At 43.1% G+C, this 25,400-nt stretch overlaps 1 protein-coding gene across 5 annotated transcripts in view; it reads right to left on the reverse strand.

Moving 5' to 3' along the window:
• Positions 1 to 25,400, reverse strand: part of EPB41L1 (erythrocyte membrane protein band 4.1 like 1) — a 302,903-nt gene that overhangs the window by 20,937 nt on the left and 256,566 nt on the right. The window contains exons 14-17 of one of the 5 annotated variants that reach the window (XM_030211257.1): positions 17,921 to 18,121; positions 14,037 to 14,141; positions 5,441 to 5,548; positions 3,534 to 3,935 (exon numbers count right to left, since the gene is read on the reverse strand). In XM_030211257.1, coding sequence (XP_030067117.1) covers positions 3,534 to 3,935; positions 5,441 to 5,548; positions 14,037 to 14,141; positions 17,921 to 18,121 — 816 coding nt within the window. The remainder of the gene's footprint in view (positions 1 to 3,533; positions 3,936 to 5,440; positions 5,549 to 14,036; positions 14,142 to 17,920; positions 18,122 to 25,400) is intronic. The other 4 variants (XM_030211258.1, XM_030211259.1, XM_030211260.1 and 1 more) reach the window with 4 other exon arrangements.

The raw sequence follows: 25,400 nt of genomic DNA on the forward strand, positions 1-25,400 counted from the left end.
CACCCCCTTTGCTGCCTGCACCCGGGGCGGACTACCCCCACCGCCCCACCCTTGATAAGCTACTGCTTCAGATAATACAGCAGAGTGTCTCAGTTTTAAGATGCACCTTTTTGCCCAAATTATAATCTAAAAAAATGTAGTTGGGGGCGAGTCGAAGCATCAAACAGATTTTGTGACTGGTCACATGAGGAGATCATTTGCCGGGTGCAGTTAAAAGTTCACATCTGGTATATCACGAAAAACACAGGAAAACAGGAATGCCATTTTTAGGGTTGTGATGCAATAGCCACGTGTGAAGAATAGCACACTGAGGAGTCGATTCACTAGAGGTCAGATTAGCCGTTAATGTGGCAGCCAGCATGCACTAATACTTACCACGGGTGCCACGCCAACACTTAATGTGGCACCTCAGTAAGTAGTATTCACTAACTTCTAAGGATTGGCAGCCAGAAAACATATATTTCTCATGTCGTTTTCAGGAATGTCCATTTTAGTCATTTTTGTTTGCTCCCATGGCAAGAAAAAAAAATGGCCAAAGTCATTGAGTGTGCGCTCTTTTGAAAGCAGTGATTCCCAAACCTGGACCCAGAGGCACTCCAGCCAGTCAGGTTCTCAGGATCCCACAATGAATATTCCTAAGAAAGATTTGCATGAACTACCACCCTCCACTGCATGCAAATCTCTCTCATGAATATTCATTGTGGATATCCTGACAACCTGACTGGCTGGGGTGTCTCCAGGACCAGGTTTGGGAACCACTGTTTTATAGAATTGCCTTGATAATGCCTATGTGTCTAAGTGGCCAAAACTGGGCCTATATTGTAGGTGTGGACATTTATACCCGTGTAAATTAATGTATTTTATAAATCTACACATGTGCTTGTGAACTCGACCTGTGCTCTTTCCAAACTCTGGCCCTGTACACGCCTACCAGCAAAATACACACAATCATGTCCACACACGATTTGTACAATGAATGTGCCACATTCACATGAGAATGACTTTATAAAATCCTCCCCCCCCCCCCCAATGCTGCACTGGTTTGTTACAGATATCATAAAAAATGTTATAAACTGATGTTTCTGAGCTCCTTCATTGTCCTTATATGGAAATTTGACCCCAGCGTTAGTGGCATGAGACTACTGCTAGGAGGCACTGTTTTGGAGGCCATGCCAGCAGGGCAAGAGCAAATGAGGGTCACTTCTGCCCGTGAACCACTGGACCACCAAGTACAGGGCCCTTAGGCTCTAGCTAATCATTGACGTCTTCATCCGGAGGGGGTAATCAGGGATGTGGTGTAGAAATGGGGGGGGGGGGGGGGTATGCGAGCAGTCCCATGGCCCCTTTAAGGCCAGGCCAAGGATTATCAGGCCACGTCTCTGAGACCCAGTGATCCCAGCTTTTGGCTAGGGTTATTTTACCATGATTTTATGACCATAATGTGACTTGCAGTATGTACTTGGTCCACATCGCAAGTCACTTTATGGTTTTTACATAGCAATGAGCTGCTTTACATACATTTAAAGTGTTTTGCATCGCATTACTATGCAACCCACGGTGACCAAAGTTCACCAGCATTAGGGCATTAAGTTGCGTTAAGGGGCAAACAACGTGACTTATTTGGATAACTTAGAGAACAGCCTTTTCGCTGGAACTGGGCCTGCCCTGGCTTCATCTATAATCAGCTCTAGCACTACCCAGATATATAGATGGTGTCTCTGGATCGAAATTCAGTATTTATTAGATAGTGAGACCTCTGCTGGTGAACTTGATTTTTGTTTTCTGGAAAGTGCTTCCTGTGGATTAATATATCTCATTAATTGATGTTTCTGATACTTCACTTGCTTGTTTTATTCGTTACCCCTGATGCAGCCATTTCGATGAAACACGGTGATGCTAACTATTTTATTCTGAGATGTGTGCTTTTTGTTCTTGACGAATACTATTTATATATTTATCACAATCATCTGACCCAGGTTTATTTTCCTTCCTGGGTCCATTGTTTTTGACTTCTTGTGCATGTGTGGACTTCACAGCTTCTCTTGTTTTTTTTCTAGTGCCTATGAATATCCAGGTTCTGCTAACCAGAATGTATTTTCTGCTAGATTTCTCTTTGCATTTGCTAATTGTGATAAGATATAGACCATAGACCATACATTATACATCAACAGGAAAAAGTATTATCACTGACACAGACTAATTGCTCTCTAGACTTTTCAGATAGATACATGCAATTTGATCTATTCATGCGACATTCAAGCTGAAATGCAAAATCAATTCCATGCATACATGAGCTGGAGAGGCCAGATGCCAGCCACATAGAGGTGTTCTTATAAACAACAAATTCAGAGAAAAATCCAAAGCTCACTCAATACAGGAAACATCAGAAACAAAATCTGAGCTTGGTACTGTATGATCGATGTCTATTTTACCATTTTCAATGCTGTAGGGCTTTTTTTGAGGGGGTACTGAGCACCGGCACCTTTTTCATTGCCTGCTAAAATTGACCCATGGACCCCAAGTTTTAATGATAGAGGTCAGGCTTTACACACCAATTCTGTCTTGTAATAGATTCTGTGACTGGTTGCAGGGGGCCTGGCTATTATGGGGTGGGTCCCTCAGTGATCACCCCACTGCTGAAGGGTGGCCTAGCATTTGAGTACCGGCACCTTTTTTATAGCAAATAAAGACAGAAAAGACCTCAGATGCCCCTTCTCAACGTTAGCACAAGGTGCTTATGGCTAGAACTGTATTTTCAGATCATCAGTCAGAAAAACCTCCTTAATATCAAAACACAATGTAATGTGATAAACTCATGACACAACTGAGTGCATGACAGCGGTGCTTCGGAAGGTGACAAACACTGCATAGTTTTTGTCGCACCATGTGTTGAAGCTGAGATTGAGTAATAACAGCACGTCCTTAAAGTTTAACCCCTGACGAAGCTGTTGTGAAACGGAAACCCCGTCGGGTTTTGCAATCATCTTAAAAGATAAATGTTTTGTCACATTTTCGGATGGAATTTAATAATTCACCATTAAAAAGAGTTTATCGCATTAAACTGTGTTTTGACATGAAGGAGGTTTTTCTGATCGACGAGCTGAAAATACAGCCCCAGCTATAAGCACCTTGTGCTAGAATTGAGCGGGCTTGTCTGAGGTCTTTTTCTCCTTTATTTTTATAATTACAGCATAAAGTGGTAAAATAGACGTCAGTCATACGGTGCCAAGCTCAAATTTTGTTTTTGATTTTTCAGCCAAATAGAGAAGCTTAATTTTCTGGCAACTTGATTAAAAAATTCTGCATAAACACACCGATAATATACAAATCATGCTTTGAAAACAGAACATGCAAAACAGATGACAACATTCTTGGACAATACTCAAAATGTTTGTAAGTTACTATGAAACTGGTATGCTCTTCTGAGCTGTTGTGTGAAGAACGGACTGATCATGCAGTGTTAAATGTACAACCAGGCAAAACAGAGGAAGGACAACAAATACGAGGCATTCTGGCATGCTTCTGCCTTGTACCTCAATGTGGGATTTTTCAGGGATATGATGGGAAACTCTCTCTTCAAAGACTTCTTTGGTGGCCTCCTGGACATATGTGGGCTTTTCAAAATCCTGATACAGCATCGGGCTTTCTTCTGTATCACTCTTGTCTTTATCGAGGTCAGGTAAACTCTTCGTAAAATCTTCAAAGGCCATTCCATGGAAGTCACCAATCGTGGTGAAATCAACCTCAGCTTCTAAGCTGGATGCCGAACTCACAGTGATACTTGAACATTTCCGTTCAATAGCCAGATGGTTATCTTTCAAAAACACTGAGTCCTTTTCTTGGTCTTGTTCATCCTCCCCCATATCATCACTTTCTGCCACCTTGTGCCGAGCAAACTTCATGCTCTCCTCCGAACCCTCTCTTAGTTCAACTCTCTGAATGAAACACAATGTCGGAGAGACACGGAGACTGTAAGTACTGAACAAGCGGTAGGGGGTTCATGAAAACAAGAATACAGAAGGTTCAGGGTAACACACCATACTAGTTTCTCCAGCAAATGTCAAGTAAAACTATTCTTCAGCATCGGTAACTCGGTAATAAGTTATTTCCTTGTAAACTCGGAAAATAAACAGTCAACAGATCAATCTCAAACTTTCACCAGAATAAGTTCAAGGGCATAATTTGAGATTGATAGAAGCGGAGACGTGGAAATAAGATACATTTAAGACACTTATACATACTAGTCACGGGGTATCAAACTGAGCATCCAAATAACAGAGAAAGTGAAAAAATAAAGACCAAAGCAAAAGCTCAGATAAATTTAAGATGATGCAAACAAAGTTGTCAATTTCACTGAGAAAATCTATGAAAAGGATTTTAACATACAACCATTTAACATTCCAATTGCATGTTTGTTTGTTTTTTGTTGTTGTTTATTTAAATTATGTCTCTGGCAAAAATAACATGTTATCTATTGAAACCATAGACAGATTAAAATGAACAAAGAAATATTTAATCTATTATCAATTTATGATCTGTTCTAATGAATTGCCTTCACAAAAACAGGATAGTTGTGACATAATTAACCTGAAGCCTCTTGTCCTCAAAAACTCTCAACCACTTTGTACTTATAGCACAATAATTAGTGGGAAAATAAGTTATTAAATCTCTTTTTTTACACGCCATATTTATTTAGGAGATATTTAGGGACCTCAGAAGTTGATCATATTTATGTAATACTCAGTATGTGGACAAAAGCAGGGAAGTAGGAACCTAAGGTCTGTTTCCAGCCCTATCATATGCTCTTATTTCCCTTCTGGCCTTGGTGCAACCCTACTGAGACAATGAAACAAGGGTAGCTTTGACCAGATATTTGTATGTTCTTGTTCTACAATTTGAAACTAAGAATACGCAGAGATCAATCAAAATGTACAACTTCTTAAAATATCACAGCATGTTCATCATTGACCAAGCACAAGATAAAATGGGGAATAGATCAGTGTAATTGACAATAATACCACAGCAGGGGAGGGAAGGGGGAAAACTCTCCTCAGCCAGCGTCTCTTTAATGTAGTACATATCTCTCAACGGCTTCAGAAGAGATTCAAAGTTACAAATGTCCCGATTGGTGCAACTTCCTTGAGTTACAATGTTCAAATTTTATTAGGAATGGTCCGAAGGGAGGACCGTCACAACACCCATTAACTGTATAAAATATCCCTTATTACTGTTATGTAATCCCAGCCCAGGTACTGTGTCCCTTATTCAATTCCTAGAAGGTTGAGAGGTATGGAAAACTGAGTTCGAAAACTACTATGCTAAGCGTACATAGAGTGGCTTTGCAACAAGGAAGGGATAAATCAAAAGCATACAATCCTTAGTTGGTTAAGATGGATTTTTCAAATTATGGTTAGGATCAGTTAGTAAACAGCATTGAGACCTTGAAGACCAATGGGACAGCAGCCTTTAAATTTTCTTCATTCGTGATGGATTTAATTGTTGGGCCAGTGAAGTCCTTTTCTTCCCAAACCGACTCTTGAGTTCGGCTCTGGATTAGAGAAAAGTGTTAGTCTTACAGGGGAGAAATAACCTGTACAGGAGCTGAGCTTGAGGTTTACAGAGCAGTGGAAAAGCTATTGATCATCCAGCTATCAGCCTTCCCAGTGCATGTAAGCATGGGGTGTAGGGATGAACAGACATATGAGCAAAGCAAGAGAGGATGAAAAATTAAAAGATGCAAAACCAAGCCAAAAGCACGAGAATGCCACTTGCAGGATGTGGTATAATCAAGCCTGGAGACCCCTACTCCCTTCCTGTTTTTAATTTCTTAATTGTGGTCATTTTGTGGCCAAACCTTGAGGAATTCACATAACACAAGCATGTGGTCTGGTTGATCAGCAGCAGTAGGTCAGCAGTCCCGCAGTTAGCAATGAGTCAGACCACATTACATACACATAAAACACTGATGCAAAACAATCCCGTTTCCAACCAATGAATGCGTGGTGCCATTTGACATGATGAAAGAAAGAATTAAAGGGTCAGCCAGAGCATGCGATGTACTTCCAGTGGGACAGCTCATTCTAAGAGTTACCCCTGCTCCCGTCAGTGTGATTTCACAGCCAGATTCAGGAGAACCGAGTTCTTCTCCACGCTCCCCTTCACGATCTGATCCAGCAGAAATGTTCTCCATCAACCCTGCAGCTTGGGAAGGTTCCCCTTGAACAGCCCTTTGCTTGACGTTTACACAATCCACATATACTATTCTGCACAGATTTGTAGTTCTTTTATTAGCAAGTTCCACCCGTGAATGATTCTTGATTGTGTTCCTTTCTGCATCTAAATGCTTCTTTTTTTGCATTTCTGCTTGTAGATGTGTGGAAGACAAACCATTATGAGGAGTATGAACTGCCGGATACTTCACAGTTGTCTGTTTCTCAGTGGGAAGTGGGTGATCTGAGTCACCTCTATCTACTTTCCTTTCCGTATGTCCTATGGTTTCAACTTCTGCCTTTTTTAGCTTGTCTAAGGATTCTTTCTGGCTACCTTCAACATAAAATACACTGAATTCTGCATCCACTTCCTTGGGTTCTCGAGTTGCAAAACCTGTGAAAACAGAATGACCCTTCACAGATACATTTTCTGCCTTTTGTTTATCATTAGTGACCAGTGCCTTTTCTTTACCTTCTGTCAAAGTAATAGGATGGAAAAAGTCAGTGTCCTTTTCTAGCAGTCCTTTTGAATTTTTTGATTCTGTTACAGGCCATGAAGCCTGAGGCAATGCACCTTTTTTTGCAGCCTTTGGAGGACACGGCACCTTAGCATCTTCCTCAAACGTTCCTGGAGAACCTGCAGACTTCAGCTCTGTGAAATTCTCCTCTGATTTACTTTCTTTCATCTCATATTGTGTCTTAGATTTTCTCTTTGTATCAGATTCTGTTTTTCCCAGTGTTGTTTCTACAGACTCATACATCCTTTCCTGCTTCTCAGGAAAACTTAGCTTGCTCTCTTTCTGAGATTTTTCCAAGATGTGGTCTGTGTCATTGTTCTGTGTGTCAGGTTTCCTTCTGTCTTTTACTGCTGAACACTCAATGTCTCCATTCTCCAGGAGTGGAAAACCAGACCTCAATTCATGCAGCATCTCTTGCAAAAAACTGTCAGACCTTCTTTCTGCAGGAGAGTAAGAGTCAGCCTTGCTTTCAAGCAAAGCTGTTTCTTTTACTTCTGCAGATTCTTGAATTTCTAGCACGCCAGAACTTCCTGTAAGCTTTTCACTATCTGTATCTTTAAACATTGTCCTGTGTTCATCTAATATTTCTTTATCATCTTTTGAGGAAAGGGACTGGCAATCATACTTTTCCATTATGTGTGCTGCGACAGTCACTTTTTGTTTTAAGGAATAAAGTTCAGAGGTGTCTGCTGTTTCCTCTGAAATGTCCCTTCTTGGTTCCCGTCTTTCTCTGACAGAGGCAAAAAGTTCTTCCATCTTTTTGTCTTCCACTTTGATATGAGCTTTGGCATCCTGCTTTCCCACCTCTGGGTAGAAGATCTCTTCTGAATTATTAGAATCTATGTTTTTAATGTTCGGCTTTATGTAGGAACTGGTTGACTGTGATCTTTCTGTAGGTGAATCTGAGGACCCAGACTCTTCATGACTTTCATTGAATTCTTCAGGTTCTAGCAAGGACAACTTAAAGACCTGTCTTTGTTCAGCTTGACAAACTTCAGTTGCCTTCTCTCGCTTAGCTACGTCTTTCATCTGACATATGCCGTGTTCCTGTTTATTGATGGCCACCACTTTTTCCTCCCAGTCTTCTTGACTCTCTTTCTTTCTTCGTGTTTCATTTCCCCGACCAATTTCTTCATTGTCTTCTTTCTCATGTACCTCAGCTTCACCTGTAGCTTGGAGTTTATATTCTTCCAGAGCACCAGTCACTATTTTTCCTTCACATAATTCCTCTTCCTTTTCAGCACTTCCTGCTTTTGGCTCTTTCCTCGTTGCATCTTTCTGGAGCTGTTCTTCAGCAAAATTCATCAATACATATTTGCCAGACTTGTCCTTCTGGAGCTCTCTAGTTTCCATTAGAGTTAGCTCTTCCAGACCAGGTGTCTGTCTCTCTATAAATACCCAGTGCTCCGAGCCCTGTATTTTAATTGGAGCAAGAAGAGTTAGCATGAACATGAAATCATCCAGTCACTTGCATACTGTTCTCAAGTGTAAAAGTTCTACCTTTAAAAGAAAAACCTTGACATTTACAGTGTTTAAGAGGCATTTTAAAAAGCCCAGGAACTATAGATTCTGGGACTTTCTTGATGAAAGATTCTTTTTCTTTCTTTCTTGGAAGTAGTTTTCTTGATCATGGAAAATATGTGCTTCACCTAAGAGGATAACAAGGAATGCAGAATTTGGACAAACGGTACCATACTGCAATAAAAAACTAAAACTAATTACAATTGTTTATGACCAATGGGTAATTGTTTAAGAGCATTCTGTCCCCAGTTTCCTAATATACATCTTAGCCCAATGGATAATATGAAAAGGGATTTTCTGACATAGTTTTAAATACAAGTCGTCCCCCCTCCAAAACAAAAACAAAAAAAATCCAGATTTTAGATTTAGTTATTGCGGGCAATTTTCAAAACCTTTTATCCATGGCATAAATAGTGATTTACCTGGGTAAATTGGTTTGCCTGGCTAAGAAGAGACAAAACAGGAAGAAATGCTCTGCAGTATCAACACAAACAGCAACCGAAAGCAGAGGTTGTCCAGAGAAGGAGAAGACAATCGTTGGTCTGACATATGCCATTTATTGTGCAATGACCCGACTCAGCCAAGTTTCAACACTATGAGGCGTATTTTCAAAGCACTTAGACTTATACAGTTACATTGTAATCTATGGAACTTTGTAAGGCTAAGTGCTTTGAAAATGAGCCCCTATACCTTCATCAGGGGTCAACAGACTCATCAATGAAGAAAAAAGCAAGTGGCCTAATTTGAATAATGGTGTTTTGACACAAGTGCGAATTTTTGGCTGCGGGAAGACCAGAAAGGAATATACTGACAAGTTCCACTTGTTTTTTTTCTTCATTGATGAGCCTGTTGACCCCTGATGAAGGCATAGTGTTGAAACTTGGCCAAGTTGGGTCATCGTAAAGAAATTGCATGTGGCAAACCAATGATTGTCTTCTCCTTCTCTGGACCACCTCTGCTGTCTGTTGTTGTCCTTACCTGGCTAAAAATACATGCAGCTTTCACAGTACAAGTACTTTTAGCCAGAATGAGGGGAGGCATTCCTGAGGGGCATGAGGAAAGGGTGGGGTAAAGAACCAACACACAGATTGGATTTTCAGTTCTATTTGTGATGTCTTCTAACAGATCTTTGCTTGCAGAGCATGATCATACTGTATAATCACCGGCAGTTCTCAAAGGGAAGCTACCTCTCAGAATTAGCTGCAGAGGCAGTGATTACAATGTGCTCATGGACTATACAATGACGCAGACTTTGAGAATTGTCTCCAGTTTCTCATGTGCTACAACGCAAAGCCAAAATGCCTAAGTGGAAGTGTTTACAATTAGCAAAGTAACTTACAAAAAGCTCATTGAACATGAAGCCTTTTGTAAAATACAGGGAAATACACATCTTTTGGAGGCTCAAACAGCAGGAGTAGTTATCTTTATATAGAAACAAGTTTCAAAGAAGACTGCATCACTCAGTGTTCTGCATGTGTAAATGACGGCACTTAACACACGTAAGTGGCAGATGTCATAAAACAGAACATCTAGGAGGGAACGGGTGGCCAATTCAGATTCCTTAAATCTGACAGCTTTTTTTTTTTTTAGAAGCATCTCAGGATGTTGTTTCCTCATGGGCCACCCCCTTTTGGTCACCCTCTCATCTTTGTACATTACATTACATCTAATATTTATATGCCGCAAAAAAACAACAACAACAAAAAAACAAAAGATCGATGCGGCTAAGAAGATAGGACATAATCCTAGAATTACAACAGTTTAGAACCTTAGAAAGAATTGTGTCTTAACAACAGCAATCAGCAATGACCTAACCAAATATAGACAGAAATACACAAAATTCATAACAAATATCAAGTTAATGCCAGCTTTTGGAATAGCCGGGTTTTAAGAGCTTTCCAAAAAAATACCATAGTTGAACTGATGGCTAACGAAATTTGGTAGTCTATTCCACCATTTAGCTGCTTGATAAAAGAAGCTTCTAATATAGATTTATATTTAACCCCTAGTGGTGAAGGACATTGGAAGCATTAATAATGTCGTGAGCTAGAACTAGGTGCATAATTTTGACCTATTAACGATATCAGTGGTAACATGTATAATGGAGCAGAACCATGTGAACCTGGAAAGACCAAACAGCAGGGCTCGAAAGCCGCATGGTCCTCAACAGGAAGGCAGTGAAGCCTCGCAAGTAGAGGTTTGACGCTCTCAAACCTTGAGGCTTTAAAAATCATACGTGCTGCTGTGTTTTGCAATAGCTGGATCCTCCTAAGGATAGCTTCAGTACAACCTATGTAGATGATATTACAATAATCCACATGACTCAGCATAAGTACTTGAACTATCAAGCGGAAAACATTAGCTTTGAAATACGATCTCATACACCTCAACTTCCAAAGTAATCGCAAACACCTTAACGGACAGCAATTGGACATGAGGTTCAAAAAAAAGGTGTATTATCTAAAGTTACTCCCAATATTTTCAACTGTGATTCTAGCTTATAATTAGTCCAATATTTAACAATACAAGCTATTAAATCTATTACTAAGTCTAATTATATTCTTCTCGGAGGAAAAAGGCTTCAGAAGTTCAGCGATCTATCCAATTATTCATATGGGACTTTCAGTTGAGCACACTTCCTCACCAGGCTCAAAAATCCTCTGTATTTTCCTTTTATTATTTTTTTTCACTTTTTGCTTTTCATTATATTTGTCATTTTAAAACCACATCTTGGTCACTGAGTTGTAACCATAGGACACTTATCTGCAAAAATGAAGACTGCCGATCCAATGCGAACGTATCCATTCCAATAAACGTGTCTTCTTAGCACGGCTGTGGCCATTGCATACCAAGGTTTTTTGTGAATTATTGCACCAATCAGGTGTGAAACTTAATTTCCCATGTCTTTACAATACTAACTTGACATTCTTGAACAAGCGCCTTCATAAGGCAAAAAAAAAAAGAGAACTTATCCGGTACACCCGACGGGGCCACCGTTTCACTCAACAAGGCTGGCTTCTTCAGGGGTTCATAATTGTCTTATGTGGGCCCCGGATGAATTTCAGCCAGGACCCACATAAGCTCTGGTGGCCAGTGCCGGTGCAATTAGCACTGGCTATATCTGGGGCTAATTTAGCAAGCGACGGTCAGTGTTCAAGAAAACATTGACCACAGCTGGCTGAATATTGGCCGGCATAGTCACAGTTTTTTCTCCCTCTGCTTCATATCCCCTCCCATCACAATGAGTCTTCAGCCAGGTCCATATACCAGGGCCTCTTGCAGAACCCTGCAACTGCTGGTCTTAAATCTGGCCACTAGGGGTTGCAATTGTGCAATGATTACGGTTCTCCACCCAGGGTCAATATCTAGCCAACGGCAGTCAGCATTTTTTAAAATGCTGAATGTGATTGGCTAAATTAGCCCCTGATATTCAGTGCCAGGCCAAGTGTGGACACTGGCATTGAATATCTAAGGCTAAATGTTCCGGTGCTGGCCGCCACAGCTTATGCAGGTCCCCTGTCCTCAATTTGCCCGCTTAGCTATGCTGGTGCTGGCACTGAACATTGGTGGCACCTGCTTAACTGCCAGCTGCTCCCCAGTGCCGAACCCTGTCCTGGCCGGTCAGAGCCAATATTCAGCGGCACTGCCTGGTTAACTGCTGCTGAATATTGGTGATTGAGCACCTGAGCAATTTAAGCAAGTAGCAGCCTGTCCTGCCCACTTAAATCACTGTGTCCGCTACATACTCAGCTCCAACCAGCCTGGGGTGCAGAAGACTTTGAGCTAGAAAACAGCACTACCACTGCACCATCGGGGTCAGCCCAGTTATTTAGGGGCCCTTTTACTAAGCTGCGTAAGCGTCTATGTGCGCCCAACAGATGCCAAAAGTAGAGTTACCGCACGGCTCTTGCGGTAATTTTATTTTTGATGTGTGTCCAAAAAAAATCATTTTTATTTTCAGACGCATATATTGGGTGTGCACCAAGTGGCATTTGACATGCGTGGGTCATTACTGCCCGGTTACCACGCGAGTCTTTTTCGCTAGGTCAATGGCTGGCGTTAAGGTCTCAGACCCAAAATGGACAGGTGGCAATTTTCATTTTGCCGCACGTCCATTTTCAGCAAAAAGGTTTTTAAAAGGCATTTTTTACAGGTGCGCTGAAAAATGATTCTGCGCGCGCCCAAAACATGCGTCTACGCTACCGCAGGCCATTTTTCAGAATGCCTTTGTAAAAGGGCCCCTTAAACAGCAAGTCTATAAGGTGGACACTTACATCTACACACACTGGGATGAATTCTATCTATGGCGCTAAAACAGTCTGCGCCGAAAAAAAGCGTTATTCTATAAGCTACACTGAAATTTAGGCACGGTTTATAGAACAGCATTTATGCCCGGGAGTTACATCTTTCAGCGCAGCCATTTTGCACCACTGAAATGCGGTGCAAATGTACGTGTCTAAATTAGGCACATATCCCCCATTTATTTTATAACAACGCGTGTAATTGCTAGGAACGTCTCTGATGTACCCATGACCTTGACAGTCGCCAACAGAAGGAAAACACTGCACTGAAGGAAAAACGCCAGGCATAAAACAGTAGAGCAACAAGAAAGGAACCTCTTGCAGATGGTGTTCCAAAAAAATCTTTATTAAAATTTTCTAAAACAGATACAGACACAGCGATTTGGACTGCATTTGTGTCTGAGAGATCACCCAGTGGAGACTTTGCTGTTTGACGACTAATCAAGGAGCATGAATTGCACGACAGATTCCTAGACCCCTGATGCAGGCCGGTAGGGCCGAAACACGAGTCGTGTCGGGTCTCCCTTTTTTGGACACCATTTACGAGAGGTTCCTTCTTTGTTGCTCTCCTGTTTTACGCCTACCCATGACCTTCCCATTTCCACGCTTCCTTTTATTTTTATTCGCACGTACAATTTAAGCGCAGATCCTGTGCCTAAATTTATGCGCGCATATTCCGATTAAACCTAATCAGTGCCAACAATTGCTTGTTAAAAAACTAATTATTGGCGCTGATTTACTCATTTAATTATATTTCACACACAAATTGGGTGTGCGCTCAAATTTGCATGCACAATTTTTGGCGACATTTATAGAACATGGGGGTTAATAACTCTTTCTTACTATGCCGACACCAAATTTTAAAATGGTAACTGCAATGAGAGTTTTGGTGCCCAATTGCACGGCATTGTTTCACGTGAAATTCTAACATCTTTACGGATGCATCAAATGAATACTATCTGCTTTCCAACCACAACTTTTAATCCCTTTCCATCCCACAAGCAAAGACTTTTTCTAAAATCCTCTTTTCTCCTGCTTCTTCTTCAAACACGAACATTAGAACGATTCTGGTTTCACATTTTTTTGGGATACAAAACTTGATTCCATTCGCCAACCAACACTTGGAATCAGTCAACCTACAGTTCTAAAAAGGATACAACAATCTGGTTTTGAACACATAAAGCAAAAGGACAAGAAACACATAGTGGAGGTGAGGAGAGTTTTCCGGGGGGGGGGGGGCACTTTGGAAAGAGACTTGCAGCATGTGCTACGCTCAAACGTTCTATCCCATTTCCACTTCCCTCACCATTCCAACCACTGTGCCTGGCGGTCAACTTTTTTGGAAATGGCTTCGCTATGGAGACACAGAAGAATTTACTCCTGTGTCAAACATTACTGCAACAGAGCCCAACTGGATTACAAAAATAATGAGACTTAAAGAAGAAGGGAGTGAAAGAGACTGAGAAACGATTTGAAAGACTGACAACCTCTGGAGAAGAGACGAGGCTTTTTTGCGTGAAAGTCTCCATGGTTAAGGCGGCAGCAGCAGCGGACTCTGGCTCAAAATCTTCCACTGTTTGATCTTCTATGCCCTGTTGCAGCAGCAGGGAACGAAGCCCCAGCACCCAGCAGAAAAATAAAATTAAAGGAACAGGAAAGAAAAGACAGAAACCAGAAAAAGTCCATAAATGATTTTTGCACTGAACATAAATTTCTCCAAGCTCATTTTTATGAGTTCTAGAGCAGGGAAAGGGGATGGAATTTGATACACTGCTTTTTCTGTGATTACAATCCAAGCGGTTTTTGTACCTGGAGCAAAGGAGGGTTAAGTGACTTACCCAGAGTTACAAGGAGTTGCAGTGACTGGAATGCCCTCCGAATGGAGATGGTGGACATATAGGTAGTAGCAAAGTTCAGGAATGTGTAGGACAAAAACAGAGGGGCCCTTTTACTGAGCCGCATAAGCGTCTACGCGTGCCAAAATGGAGTTACCGCCCAACTACCGTGTGGCTCTTGCGGTAATTTCATTGTTGGCGCGTGTCCGATAGGCGCATCTGAATTTTTTTTTCAGACACGCGTAATGGATGCGCGCCAAGTGGCATTTGACATGAGTAGGTCATTACCACCCGGATTCTTCACCGCTAGGCCAATGGCTGACGGTAAGGTCTCAGACCCAAAATGGACACACGGCAATTTTGATTTTGCCACACATCCATTTTCGGCAAAAAAAAAAAAAGGCCTTTTTCAAAGGCGCACTGAAAAATGGATTGGCCCGTGCCCAAAACCCACTCCTACACTACCACAAGCCACTTTACTGCGCACCCTAGTAAAAGGACCCCAAAGGATCCATATAAGGAAAGAGGATGGAATCAAAAGAAAACCAACTCAGGTTTAGACGGCAACTTCACTGGTTGGGAATTAAGGCCAGTTGCCAAGCAGACTTCTACATTCTGGGCTAGAGTCTATATATGGCGCCTGAAAATTCCGCAAGGGAAAAAAATATGCCTAGGCGTGTTCTCTAAAGCATGCCTAAATTTCCATGCGGTATATAGAATACGCTTAGCTCCTCTCCACGCAACCAAATTTAGTCACGGCCATTTACGCCACATTTTATTTGGCGTAAATCCAGAAGCCTAAATTAGGCACAGAGTGGGTATATTCCATAACAACACACATAGATTTTAGAAATGCCCACGCCCCGCCCATGGTTATGCCCCCTTTTCAACTATGCAACTTACAATTTACGTGCGCCACGTTACAGAATACGCTTAGTGAGTTGTGCGCGTAAATATTAATTAATGCCAATTTTAGTGCTGATAATTGCGTAACATCCAATTGACAGTGCTGATTAGCTAGTTAACCAATTAAGTTACTTGCACCTTAATAGAACTAGTAAAAAAGGCCCGTTTCTGACATAAATGAAACGGGCGCTAGCAAGGTTTTCCTCGGTGTGTGTGTGAGAGTGACTGTGTGTGAGAGAGAGAGTGAATGTACGAGTGTGTGTGTGTGACAGAGAGAGAGTGAGACTGGGTGCAAGTGTGTCTGTGAGAGAGACAGTGTGTGTGTGAGATTGAGAGTATGTGCCAGGGCTCCCCCCTCCCTCCATGTTCCAGGGTCGTCTTCCGCCCCCCCTCCTCCCTCCAAGTTTCAGGGTCGTCCCCCCTCCCTCCCTTCCTTCCTCCCAGTTCCAGGGTCCCCCCTCCCTCCCAAGTCCAGGGTCGTTGTCCCTCCCTTCCTCCGATTTTTAAAAGTCATCTTCACTTACCAAGTCAGGGTTACGGCGGCCGGCAGCAGCGGTAAAACGCGTGCAGGCTCGGCCCTTCTCTCTCTCTCAACTGTGGTCCCGCCCTTGCGGAAACAGGAAATGAGGGCGGGACCACAGCTGAGAGAGAGAGAAGGGCCGAGCCTGCACGCGTTTTACCGCTGTTGCCGGCTGCCGTAACCCTGACTTGGTAAGTGAAGATGACTTTTAAAAATCGGAGAGAGGGGGCCTGGAACTGGAAGGGAGGGAGGGAGGGACGATGACACCCTCAAGCGTTTGACGTTGCGTTCCTTTGCCTGGCAACTCTGCAGCGTGCCCTTCCCTCTCATTGTTCTGCCTTCGACATCATCACGTTTTGACGCAAGGGCAGGACAGAGAGAGATGGTGACAGACTTACGAACCCTTCACTGAAGTTTGCCACAGAGTCAGCTTCAGAACGTTGGAGGTGCAAATTATTATAGTAGATATGTTATAGAAATTAAGGCGCGATATATATAGAATCTGGCAGTCTGTGTCCCACATATGGCAAGACAGACCTGGATGGGCTGGAGTGGGCTTCAACAGTTCTAGTAGTTGGGAAGCAAGGCCAGTGCCAGGCAGACTTCCGTGGTCTGTGTCCCGAAAATGGCCAAAACAGGACCAAGTATGCAAGTTTTACATCACATTCATATCATATGCTATGAGCGTAGGTGTGTATCTCAGTGGAGAAGGGGATGACATCTTAAGGTTAAAATTAGAAAATATATTTAAAAAAAAAAAAAAAAAAAACAAAGAAATATGGGGTCCTTTTACAAAGACGCACTAAAAAATAGCCTGCGGTAGTGTAGATACGCACCTGTAAAAAATGCCTTTTTTAAATTTTTGCCAAAAATGGACATGTGGCAAAATGAAAATTGCCTCGCATCCATTTTGGGTCTGAGACCTTACTGCCAGCCATTGACCTAGCGGTAACAGGACGGTAATGGTCTACGTGCCGATTGCCACCCGCACGTCAGAAAATAAAAATATTTTCCAGCGCATGTAGCGGACGCGTGTCAATAATGAAATTACCGCAAGGGCCACGTGGTAGCCAGGCGGTAACTCGAAATTGATGTGCGTTGGGCACTGGCTTAGTAAAAGGGCCCCTAAAACCTATCAACACTATTATGAAGCTTGGGAACCTCATCAAAAATTTCTATCAATAGTGGAGAAACAGACTTCAGTACTCAAATGAGCTACAAATCACAGTTACAGTTGTCTTAAAATAGCTCTATTTATAATCATTGGTAAATTAGAAAATAAAAGTTGATAACAACACTGCTGGCTTAATCATGAATTGACAATGACTGTGAGTATACAAAAGTTAAACTTAAAAAACAAAATTCTTATATAACGTCACGACCATGAGCTCCAGATAGTTTACAATAATGTAAAAGACCGCCAATGCAGCAGGAGTAAAGAATAATCATACTTGAAAACAATCATAGTAAATAAAACATACATTTCAAATAAAATACTTCTTGAATAGCCAGGTTTTCAGTTATTTTCTAAAGCTAGATAATTACATTCAGATCTCAGATCTAACGGCAACAAATTCCACATAACGGGAAAAACAGCAGCGAACAACTAATTTTGAGTGGAAGTTAATCGAGAGACGGAAGCAGAAGGGAGTTCAAACTTATCTTTAGGAATCTACCTTTTGGATATATAGCCCAAACTAGTCATTCTTAGCACCATTATATAAAAAGCAGCTTTGCCAAAGATCAATTTAAGTGTGAAACAACAAAAAAAAATCTTTGAAATCAATACAGGCCTGAACTGGCAACCAGTTCAATTTTATCAAAAACTTTCTTTGCCTCCCTTATGCTACCGACAAAATACAAAACCTCTCTTCCAAGACTGCATCGTATCAATTGCCTTTCTGTGGTTGGCACTGTGGTGAATTTACCAACTGCCCTGTTAGTGATACCATGAAGGAGTACACCCAGCACAGAATGGCAGAGACGGCTCTGGCCGTCTTGGAGGTCAGACTAGATGTCCGGTACAGGTCTTTATCTGCCGTCATTTACTATGAATAATACAGAATAAAACATACTGTCAAATTATTTTAACTGCTGGCAAAGAACTGACCTCACTGGATTTTTCAGGAGTTCCCTTTGGTGTCTCTTCATGTTTAGGCGAGGAAGAGGCAGGCGAGGACGGTAGCCTTCTTTCCCGGTTCCGATCTCTCTCCCTGTGTACCAGTTTACTATTGGGTTCCTTCAACGTCCTTTTTAATTCGTTGATGCTGGCTTGATGTTTCAGCAAAACGTCTTCTGATTTGTCTAAGAACTTTAGAGGAGAGAAGGAAGATTGGTATGGAGATGAAACGCGTCAGACCAGTATCCAGGAGGGCTTCAGAGTAGAGAGCTGCACGGCTTCCGTCCCCGCGGGAATCCCGCGGAACCCGCGGGATTCCCGCAGGGACGGAGGCAGTTCCTGCGGGGTTCCCGCGGGGATGGAAGCAGTTCTGCGGGGTTCCCGTGGGGACGGAGGCAGTTCCTGCGGGGTTCCCGCGGGGATGGAACCAGTTCTGTGGGCTTCCCGTGGAAGTGTAAGCTGCACCTGCACCAGCCTCTCATCTACCGAATACCAATTTATTTGAGTGCTGTCTCTTCCTCCTCTTCTTCCTTGCTTTAACAGCATAAATGTGGAAAGTCTTCCATTAAGGAGGTGGTAGAGTCACAAATGATGACGGAATTCAAAAAGGCATGGGATGAACACAGAGGATCTCTAATTAGAAAATGGAAGTTATATAAAAGCTAACCTTAAATGGCTGCATGTGTGTGGATATGTCAAGTGACACTTAGATGGCGACTCTGGCTGTGATGAACTAGAGCTGATACCTGGCAGACTTGTATGGTCTGTGTCTCATACATGGCAATCTGGTGTACGATGGGCTGGAAAGGGCTTAGACAGCAACTTCAGTGGCTGGAACATAAGGACAGTGCTGGACAGACTTTTACGGTCTGTGTCCCACAAATGAGAACATGAATAGGCTGGAGTGGGCTTCGATGGCAACTCCAGCAGTTGGAACATAAGGATGGGGCCAGATAGACTCCTGTGGTCTTTGTTCCAGAAACACGAAAGAAAGACCATAATCAAGTATATAATATCACACTCGTTGATTTAATGATGAATTGATCATGAGTGTGACTATTGGGCAGAGTGGATGGACCGTTCAGGTCTATTTGCTGTCACTTACTATGTTACTGTTAATCCTCTTTGCTCCCAGGCTGGTGCACAGACCTCAGCTCTGACACAGGCACGAGAATCAGATGTCACCTGACCTACTGGCGCGTGCATGTGGCGGCCTCTCAGCACACACTGCCAGTGAATCAGAGACAAATCTTACATGTGCGCACCAGAGTGTTCCAAGTTCCAACTTCCATTCCTTCCTTGCCTACAGTGCTGTGGCTCAAATCCAGAAAGGGAGCTGACTGGAACTTTCTTTTATGTACTATTAAATTCTTACGGGGATGGGTGGGGATGGGTTAAATTCTTGCGGGGACGGGTGGGGACGGGTTGGGATGGTTTTAATTTTTGCGGGGATGGGTGGGGACGGGTAAGATTCCAGCGGGGATGGGTGGGGATGGGTAAGATTCCAGCAGGGACGGGCGGGGATGGGTAGGATTTCTGTCCCCGTGCAACTCTCTACTTCAGAGACAGGAGGTGGTGAAGCAAGACTTCAGAGATCGCTCGTCTAAGTCCCAAATAGAGTCAGGGGAATGAAAGATGGGTGGGTAAAGGCCCATGAATTAAATTCACTCACAAAGTGATTGTCTTGCAATGGAAAAGGTTAACATGCAGATATACACACTGGAGGATAGCTTGAATGAGGTTAGCAAATACTGTATGTCCACTACTTTCAGTACAATTTACTATTGCTAAACATACGTTCTTGACATCTATACTTTCCATACCTGAGAACTCTTTGGATTTCAGCAAGAGACTCTGGAAATTTGTTTAAATTACTGGGTGTCCAGGGACATGCTAGTTATCTCCAGGTAGTGTATGCTGGGTTGACAGAAGACAGAGTCTGGACTGGCCCATATGAACTAATGTTGATGGTAACTAGATTGGCCTGCATGGGCTGGAATAAGGTTACCATACGTCCGGTTTTACCTGGACATGTCCTCTTTTTGAGCACATGGCCGGGCAACCGGGCGGGTTTTGCCAGCCTGCCCGATTGTCCGGATTTCCGCACAGGCAGGCTGGCGGGCCTAATGGTGTCCTATCCTAGCCTCCCCTCCCCTTACTCCACTGCCCTGGTGGTCTAGTGACCTCTTCAGGGCAGGAAAGAGCCCCCTCTTTCCTAGCCGGAGCGCTGCCCTGCATTCTGTTCCCCTTGCAATGCTGAGTGCTGACGGTCCTGGCGCCAATTCAAAATGGCCGTGCTCCGGGCAGGAAAGAAGAGGGGGCTCTTTCCTGCCCCGAAAAGGTCACTAGACCACCAGGGCAGTAGAGTAAGGTAAGGGGAGGGGAGACTAGGACACCCTTAGGGGAGGGGGGTGATATGTGAAAGGCATGGGGTGGGGCGTGAAAGGGGGTGGGGCATGTGTCCTCTCTTTGGGGGGACCAAATATGGTAACCCTAGGCTGGAAGAAATGGCAGCAGCTGTCTTGCCTCAATGAAGCTGCAACGGTCACAGTTTCAGAAAGGGGAGGGCTATAGGCTGGTAGGCTCAGGCTTGGGATAGGAAAGGGAAAGGGGAAAGGGCATAGTTACAATCAAAGCAGTTTACATATTATATACAGGTACTTATTTTGTACCTGGGGCAATGGAAGGTTGAGTGACTTGCCCCAGAGTCACAAAGACCTAATGGGAAGGAATGAGGTTCAGCCTGGAGATGTTCCTGGAGGGGTGAGAGAAAGGGTGTGTGGATAAGCAGAGGACAGAATTAGTCATTGAAGAAAGAGGAAAAGTTTTTCATGTTAACTTTGTAATCCATATTAATATGGGCATCCACTAGAAAAGTTCTCAGGTATGGCATAGTATAAAACAAACTTTTAAGAAATGCACGAAGTAAGAGAAAGACAAAAAGGGATGAAGTACAACGTGTGCAATGGACAAAAGCAAAATAAATAATTAAAAGATCATTTTACTGAAGAGAGCAACTGTCTAACTGCTCATCTAACTGGAGCATCAAATACACACATAAAGCGCTCCAGGTTTCAAAAGAAACGTACATGCATAGGTTCCCTAGGGAGTTTCTTAGCCCCAAATATTCACACAGATTTACATCTGCTATTTAGTGCATTGCACTAGAAGGAGGGAGGGAGGGAGGGAGCCAACATTTAAGCACAAACAACCCCTGTAAATGGCACCAAATGCAATGCTGTGTAGTATGAAGGTACAGTAGGCGTATACAAGAAGGGAGTCTGGGCGGAGCATATGTGGGCGGGGCACACATTTACGCAGAGTTTTGCCACTCTGTGGCTGAAATAAGAGTTTGCACTTAAATTATATACACATCTATGGCCTGCTACATTAGGATTCTATATGGGAAAGTAGGTGCCTACTTTCCATTATAGAACAGGCTGAAACAGGTGCCCCTTAATAGAATTACCCTCCAAAATTTGAGGAAACGTACATCCCCATTATTGAAAATTTAGAAGCATATGCATAACTCCAAAGCTGGCTCCAGCTTCATCCACGGGGACTTTTCTGGTCAACAGAGCTAAAGGTACATGCAAAATGGCATTACACGGATACCTTTAGCGGAATAAAGATTGGGCAATGTTATTGCAAGCTGTTTCACTGTGGAAATCACTCTTTTCTGCACAGAAATGATTTTCAGCATTAGCCCCCAAGGGCTAGATTCTATATACTGCGCCAAAAAGAGCTAGTCTCTAAGCCGAGCTTAAAGTTAGGCACGGTTTGTAGAATAGCGCTTACATCAGCAAATCATGCCTAAATTTAGATGCTGCCTTTTGCACCAACTGAAATGTGCTGCAAATGTATTGCGCCTATAGTAAGCGCGTATCCCCTTTATTCTATAACAACGCACGTTAATATTACGAATGCCCCCATTACACCCATGACCCTCCCATTTCCGCACCACGTTTTTCAGATCACGTGTAAATTTTAGACACAGATCCCACGCCTAAATTTACAGGTGTAAATGCCAATTAAATTTAATGCCAATAACTTGCTTAAGCCAATTATTGGCACTAATTAGATCAATGTCCAATTAAATTGCGCACTCCAGTTGGGCATGCGATTTTTGGTGGCTTTTAAAGACTTAGGGGGCAAATGTCCCTTGTCGGTCACTGCACGAGCAGCCATGTCTGTTCCAGGTGAAACATCTGGAATAATAGTGTATAAGGGCATGATGGGTAGGGGAAGGGCTTTGTGGGAACCTGATGGGAAAGGAATGCCAACCACAGAGCTCATCTGTTCCACTTAACACCAGGGAGCTTAGGAGATATTTGATATTCCATAAAACTGAGAAACAACTGGACAAGATATAAGGAGTGCATGCGAGGTGTAAGACTAGCGTGCAGAATACCTCTTGCTTGTGCCGCGGCGTGGTTTCCTGCTCCGACTGGCAGCAAATAGGGTTTAAAACAGGTAATGCTATCATTAAAAAGAACCCTTTACACAGACAACTTTTCACTTTGGTGATAGAGCAAAGACCATGAAGACCCAAAGCATAAGCTTGCTACCTCGATTGTCCCTCCTGTTCTAGAATGCTGCTCCCTATGCACATCATCTCCCAGCAACCAGAAACATTCGGGGGAGGGGGGCAATTCTATAACACAGGCGTTGTCATTTACAATCCCACTGTGCATGTTTAGAATAACAGCATTTATGCGAGTGTAACCGCAAACATTCCACCTACGGGCTATTCTGTAAATAACTGTTTAAGTTACATAGCAGGTATTTACAAGGTGGGGGGAGGGATACGTATGGGCAAAGTATAGGCAGGGTTCAAACTTACATGCATAACACAGAAAACTGTAAGTTATGTAGGTTTTTGCAGCGCTAACGCAAAGCTCTATGGCTGGTGTAAGTGTTCATGTCTAAATGTTAAGTGCAAATCATTTGAATTAATTGAAGGAACTGGGCAGATAAATGTACAATATTTTTTAGGATATAATGATTTTTGTATTTTATGTTGGGTTTTTTGTTTGTATTTTATATGTTTTTATGATTTATGTATGTTCTTTTGTAACCCGCTTAGATGGGTCAGATAACACGGGATATAAATTTGATAAATAGTAATAATAATATACATAATAATAATATATACCAGGTTAGGCTAGTATTCTATAAAGAAAAGTAGACACTTATGTTACTTTACAGAATAGACTCTTATCATGGGCCTTCCAGCTGCCTGACTGTAGGTCCTCTGTTATAGAACTGCCCTTTTTAAGTTAAATTCTCCAGCATTTGCTGCAGTTGGTCTCCTCACAGTAGCATTAGCTCCTGCTTCCAGACATTGGCATCCTGCCTCACACATAGGCCATCTGAGGCTTCAAAAGTGGAACCATGCATAAAGCAGCACCTTTACAATGTCTGCTACAGCCACAGCACCACTGAAATATCCCAAGAGTCAACTTCCTTATCTTCATCCTTGTTAGAGCAGGTTAAGCTTTTGTACTGTAAGTGCTTTAGCGTGACTGCTCCAAGTCTACACCCATTTACCCATCTTACTTTGATGGACACCAACTGAACTTGTCCACATGCACATCTCTGTCTTTGCACATAACAGTTCTCTGTAGAGCTATTTTTATGTGCACAGAGGGACATAAGAACATAAGAATAGCCATACTGGGTCAGACCAATGGTCCGTCTAGCCCAATATCCTACTTCACAAGTACCTGGCAGAAACCCAGGGCTTTTTTTGAGGGGGTACTTGGGGGTACTGAGTACCGGCACCTTTTCCATGGTCTGCTAAAATTGACCCATGGACCCTAAGTTTTAATTAAAGAGCTCAGGCTCTACACAACAATTCTGCCTTGTCATAGATTCTGTGACTGGTTGCAAGGGGCCTGGTTATTATGGGGGTGGGTCCCTCAGTGATCACCTCACCCTTGAAGGGTGGCCTGGCATTTGAGTACCGGCACCTTTTTAGCTTGGAGAAGAGACAGCTGAGGGGAGACATGATAGAGGTATATAAAATAATGAGTGGAGTGGATCAGGTGGCTGTGAAGCATCTGTTCACGCTTTCCAAAAATACTAGGACTAGGGGGCATGCGATGAAACTACAGGGTAGTAAATTTAAAACAAATCGGAGAAAACCTTTCTTCACCCAACGCATAATTAAACTCTGGAATTCGTTGCCGGAGAACGTGGTGAAGGCGTTTAGCTTAGCAGAGTTTAAAAAGGGGTTAGACGGTTCCTAAAGAACAAGTCCATAAACCACTACTAAATGGACTTGGGAAAAATTCACAATTCCAGGAATGTTTGTACGTTTGGGAAGCTCGCCAGGTGCCCTTGGCCTGGATTGGCCGCTGTCGTGGACAGGATGCTGGGCTCGATGGACCCTTGGTCTTTTCCCAGTGTGGCATTACTTATGTACCTGGGTGACGGAGGGTTAAGTGACTTGCCTAGGATCACAAGGAGCTGCAGCGGGAATTGAACCCAGTTGCCCAGGTTCACTGCCCACTGCACTAACCGTTAGGCCTACTCCTCCACTCCTCTTCAACTGGGAGAAGAAAAGAACGGAACCAAAAAAACATCGAAGGCGGCAGCTTGTATCCTACCTCATGCAAGAGAATGTGCGATTTAACTGTGTTACCAACATAAATCAGAACCTCTGAATCCCGCAGCTCTGGAAATGTGCTGATCCATAAATAACCTTTGAAGTGCTTTACTTATTACTAAACAGGTTGGAAGGAAATCTCATAGTGCTGCTTTCAGCACCTGAAATGAACTGCACATTGTTCAGAAATATTCTAGTACAGGCAGAACCATTTGGACAGGAAAGCGTATCACTGGCTGAAATATGGAACAGATGAACAACAGACGGGCTTGGGAGGCTGTTCAAGTATTTTTCTCCACTTGCACTCTTCTGTTTCTTTAGCCTGCATTTTTGTAAGTGAATCTGTTTAAAACAATATTTGTAAGACCTTGACTTACTTCAGAATGGCTGCTGTACATGTATTTCCAGCCAGTTCCTCTCCAGCTTATCATTGAAAAATTCTGCACTTTTGCAACTCCTGTTGGGACCAGGGGCATATCTGGGATTCGGCGGTAGGGGGGACCAGAGCCAGAGTGGGGGGGCACATTATAGCCCCCCCCCCCCGCTACCATTGCCACCCCCCTTTGCTGGCGGGGGACCCCAACCTCCGCCAGCCGAGGTCCGCTTCCTCTAAAAATATTCGTTGACCTGAGGTCTTTTAAGTTGTTCGTCCTCGCTCCCACTCCTCCGTGCTGCTGTTGAAACTCTCCGGAATCCAGTTTCGGAGTCTGTCTGACCTCGCTGCACGTTGTGCGTCATCCTGCACAACTTAAAAGACCTCAGGTCAACGAATATTTTTAGAGGAAGCGGACCTCGGCTGGTGGGGGTTGGGGGTCCCCCGCCAGCAAAGGTAGGTGTTGGCGGCGGTAGGGGGGTCCAGGG

The sequence above is a fragment of the Microcaecilia unicolor genome, chromosome 8 (assembly GCF_901765095.1).
Source record: "Microcaecilia unicolor chromosome 8, aMicUni1.1, whole genome shotgun sequence".
In the NCBI taxonomy this organism is placed as follows: domain Eukaryota; kingdom Metazoa; phylum Chordata; class Amphibia; order Gymnophiona; family Siphonopidae; genus Microcaecilia; species Microcaecilia unicolor.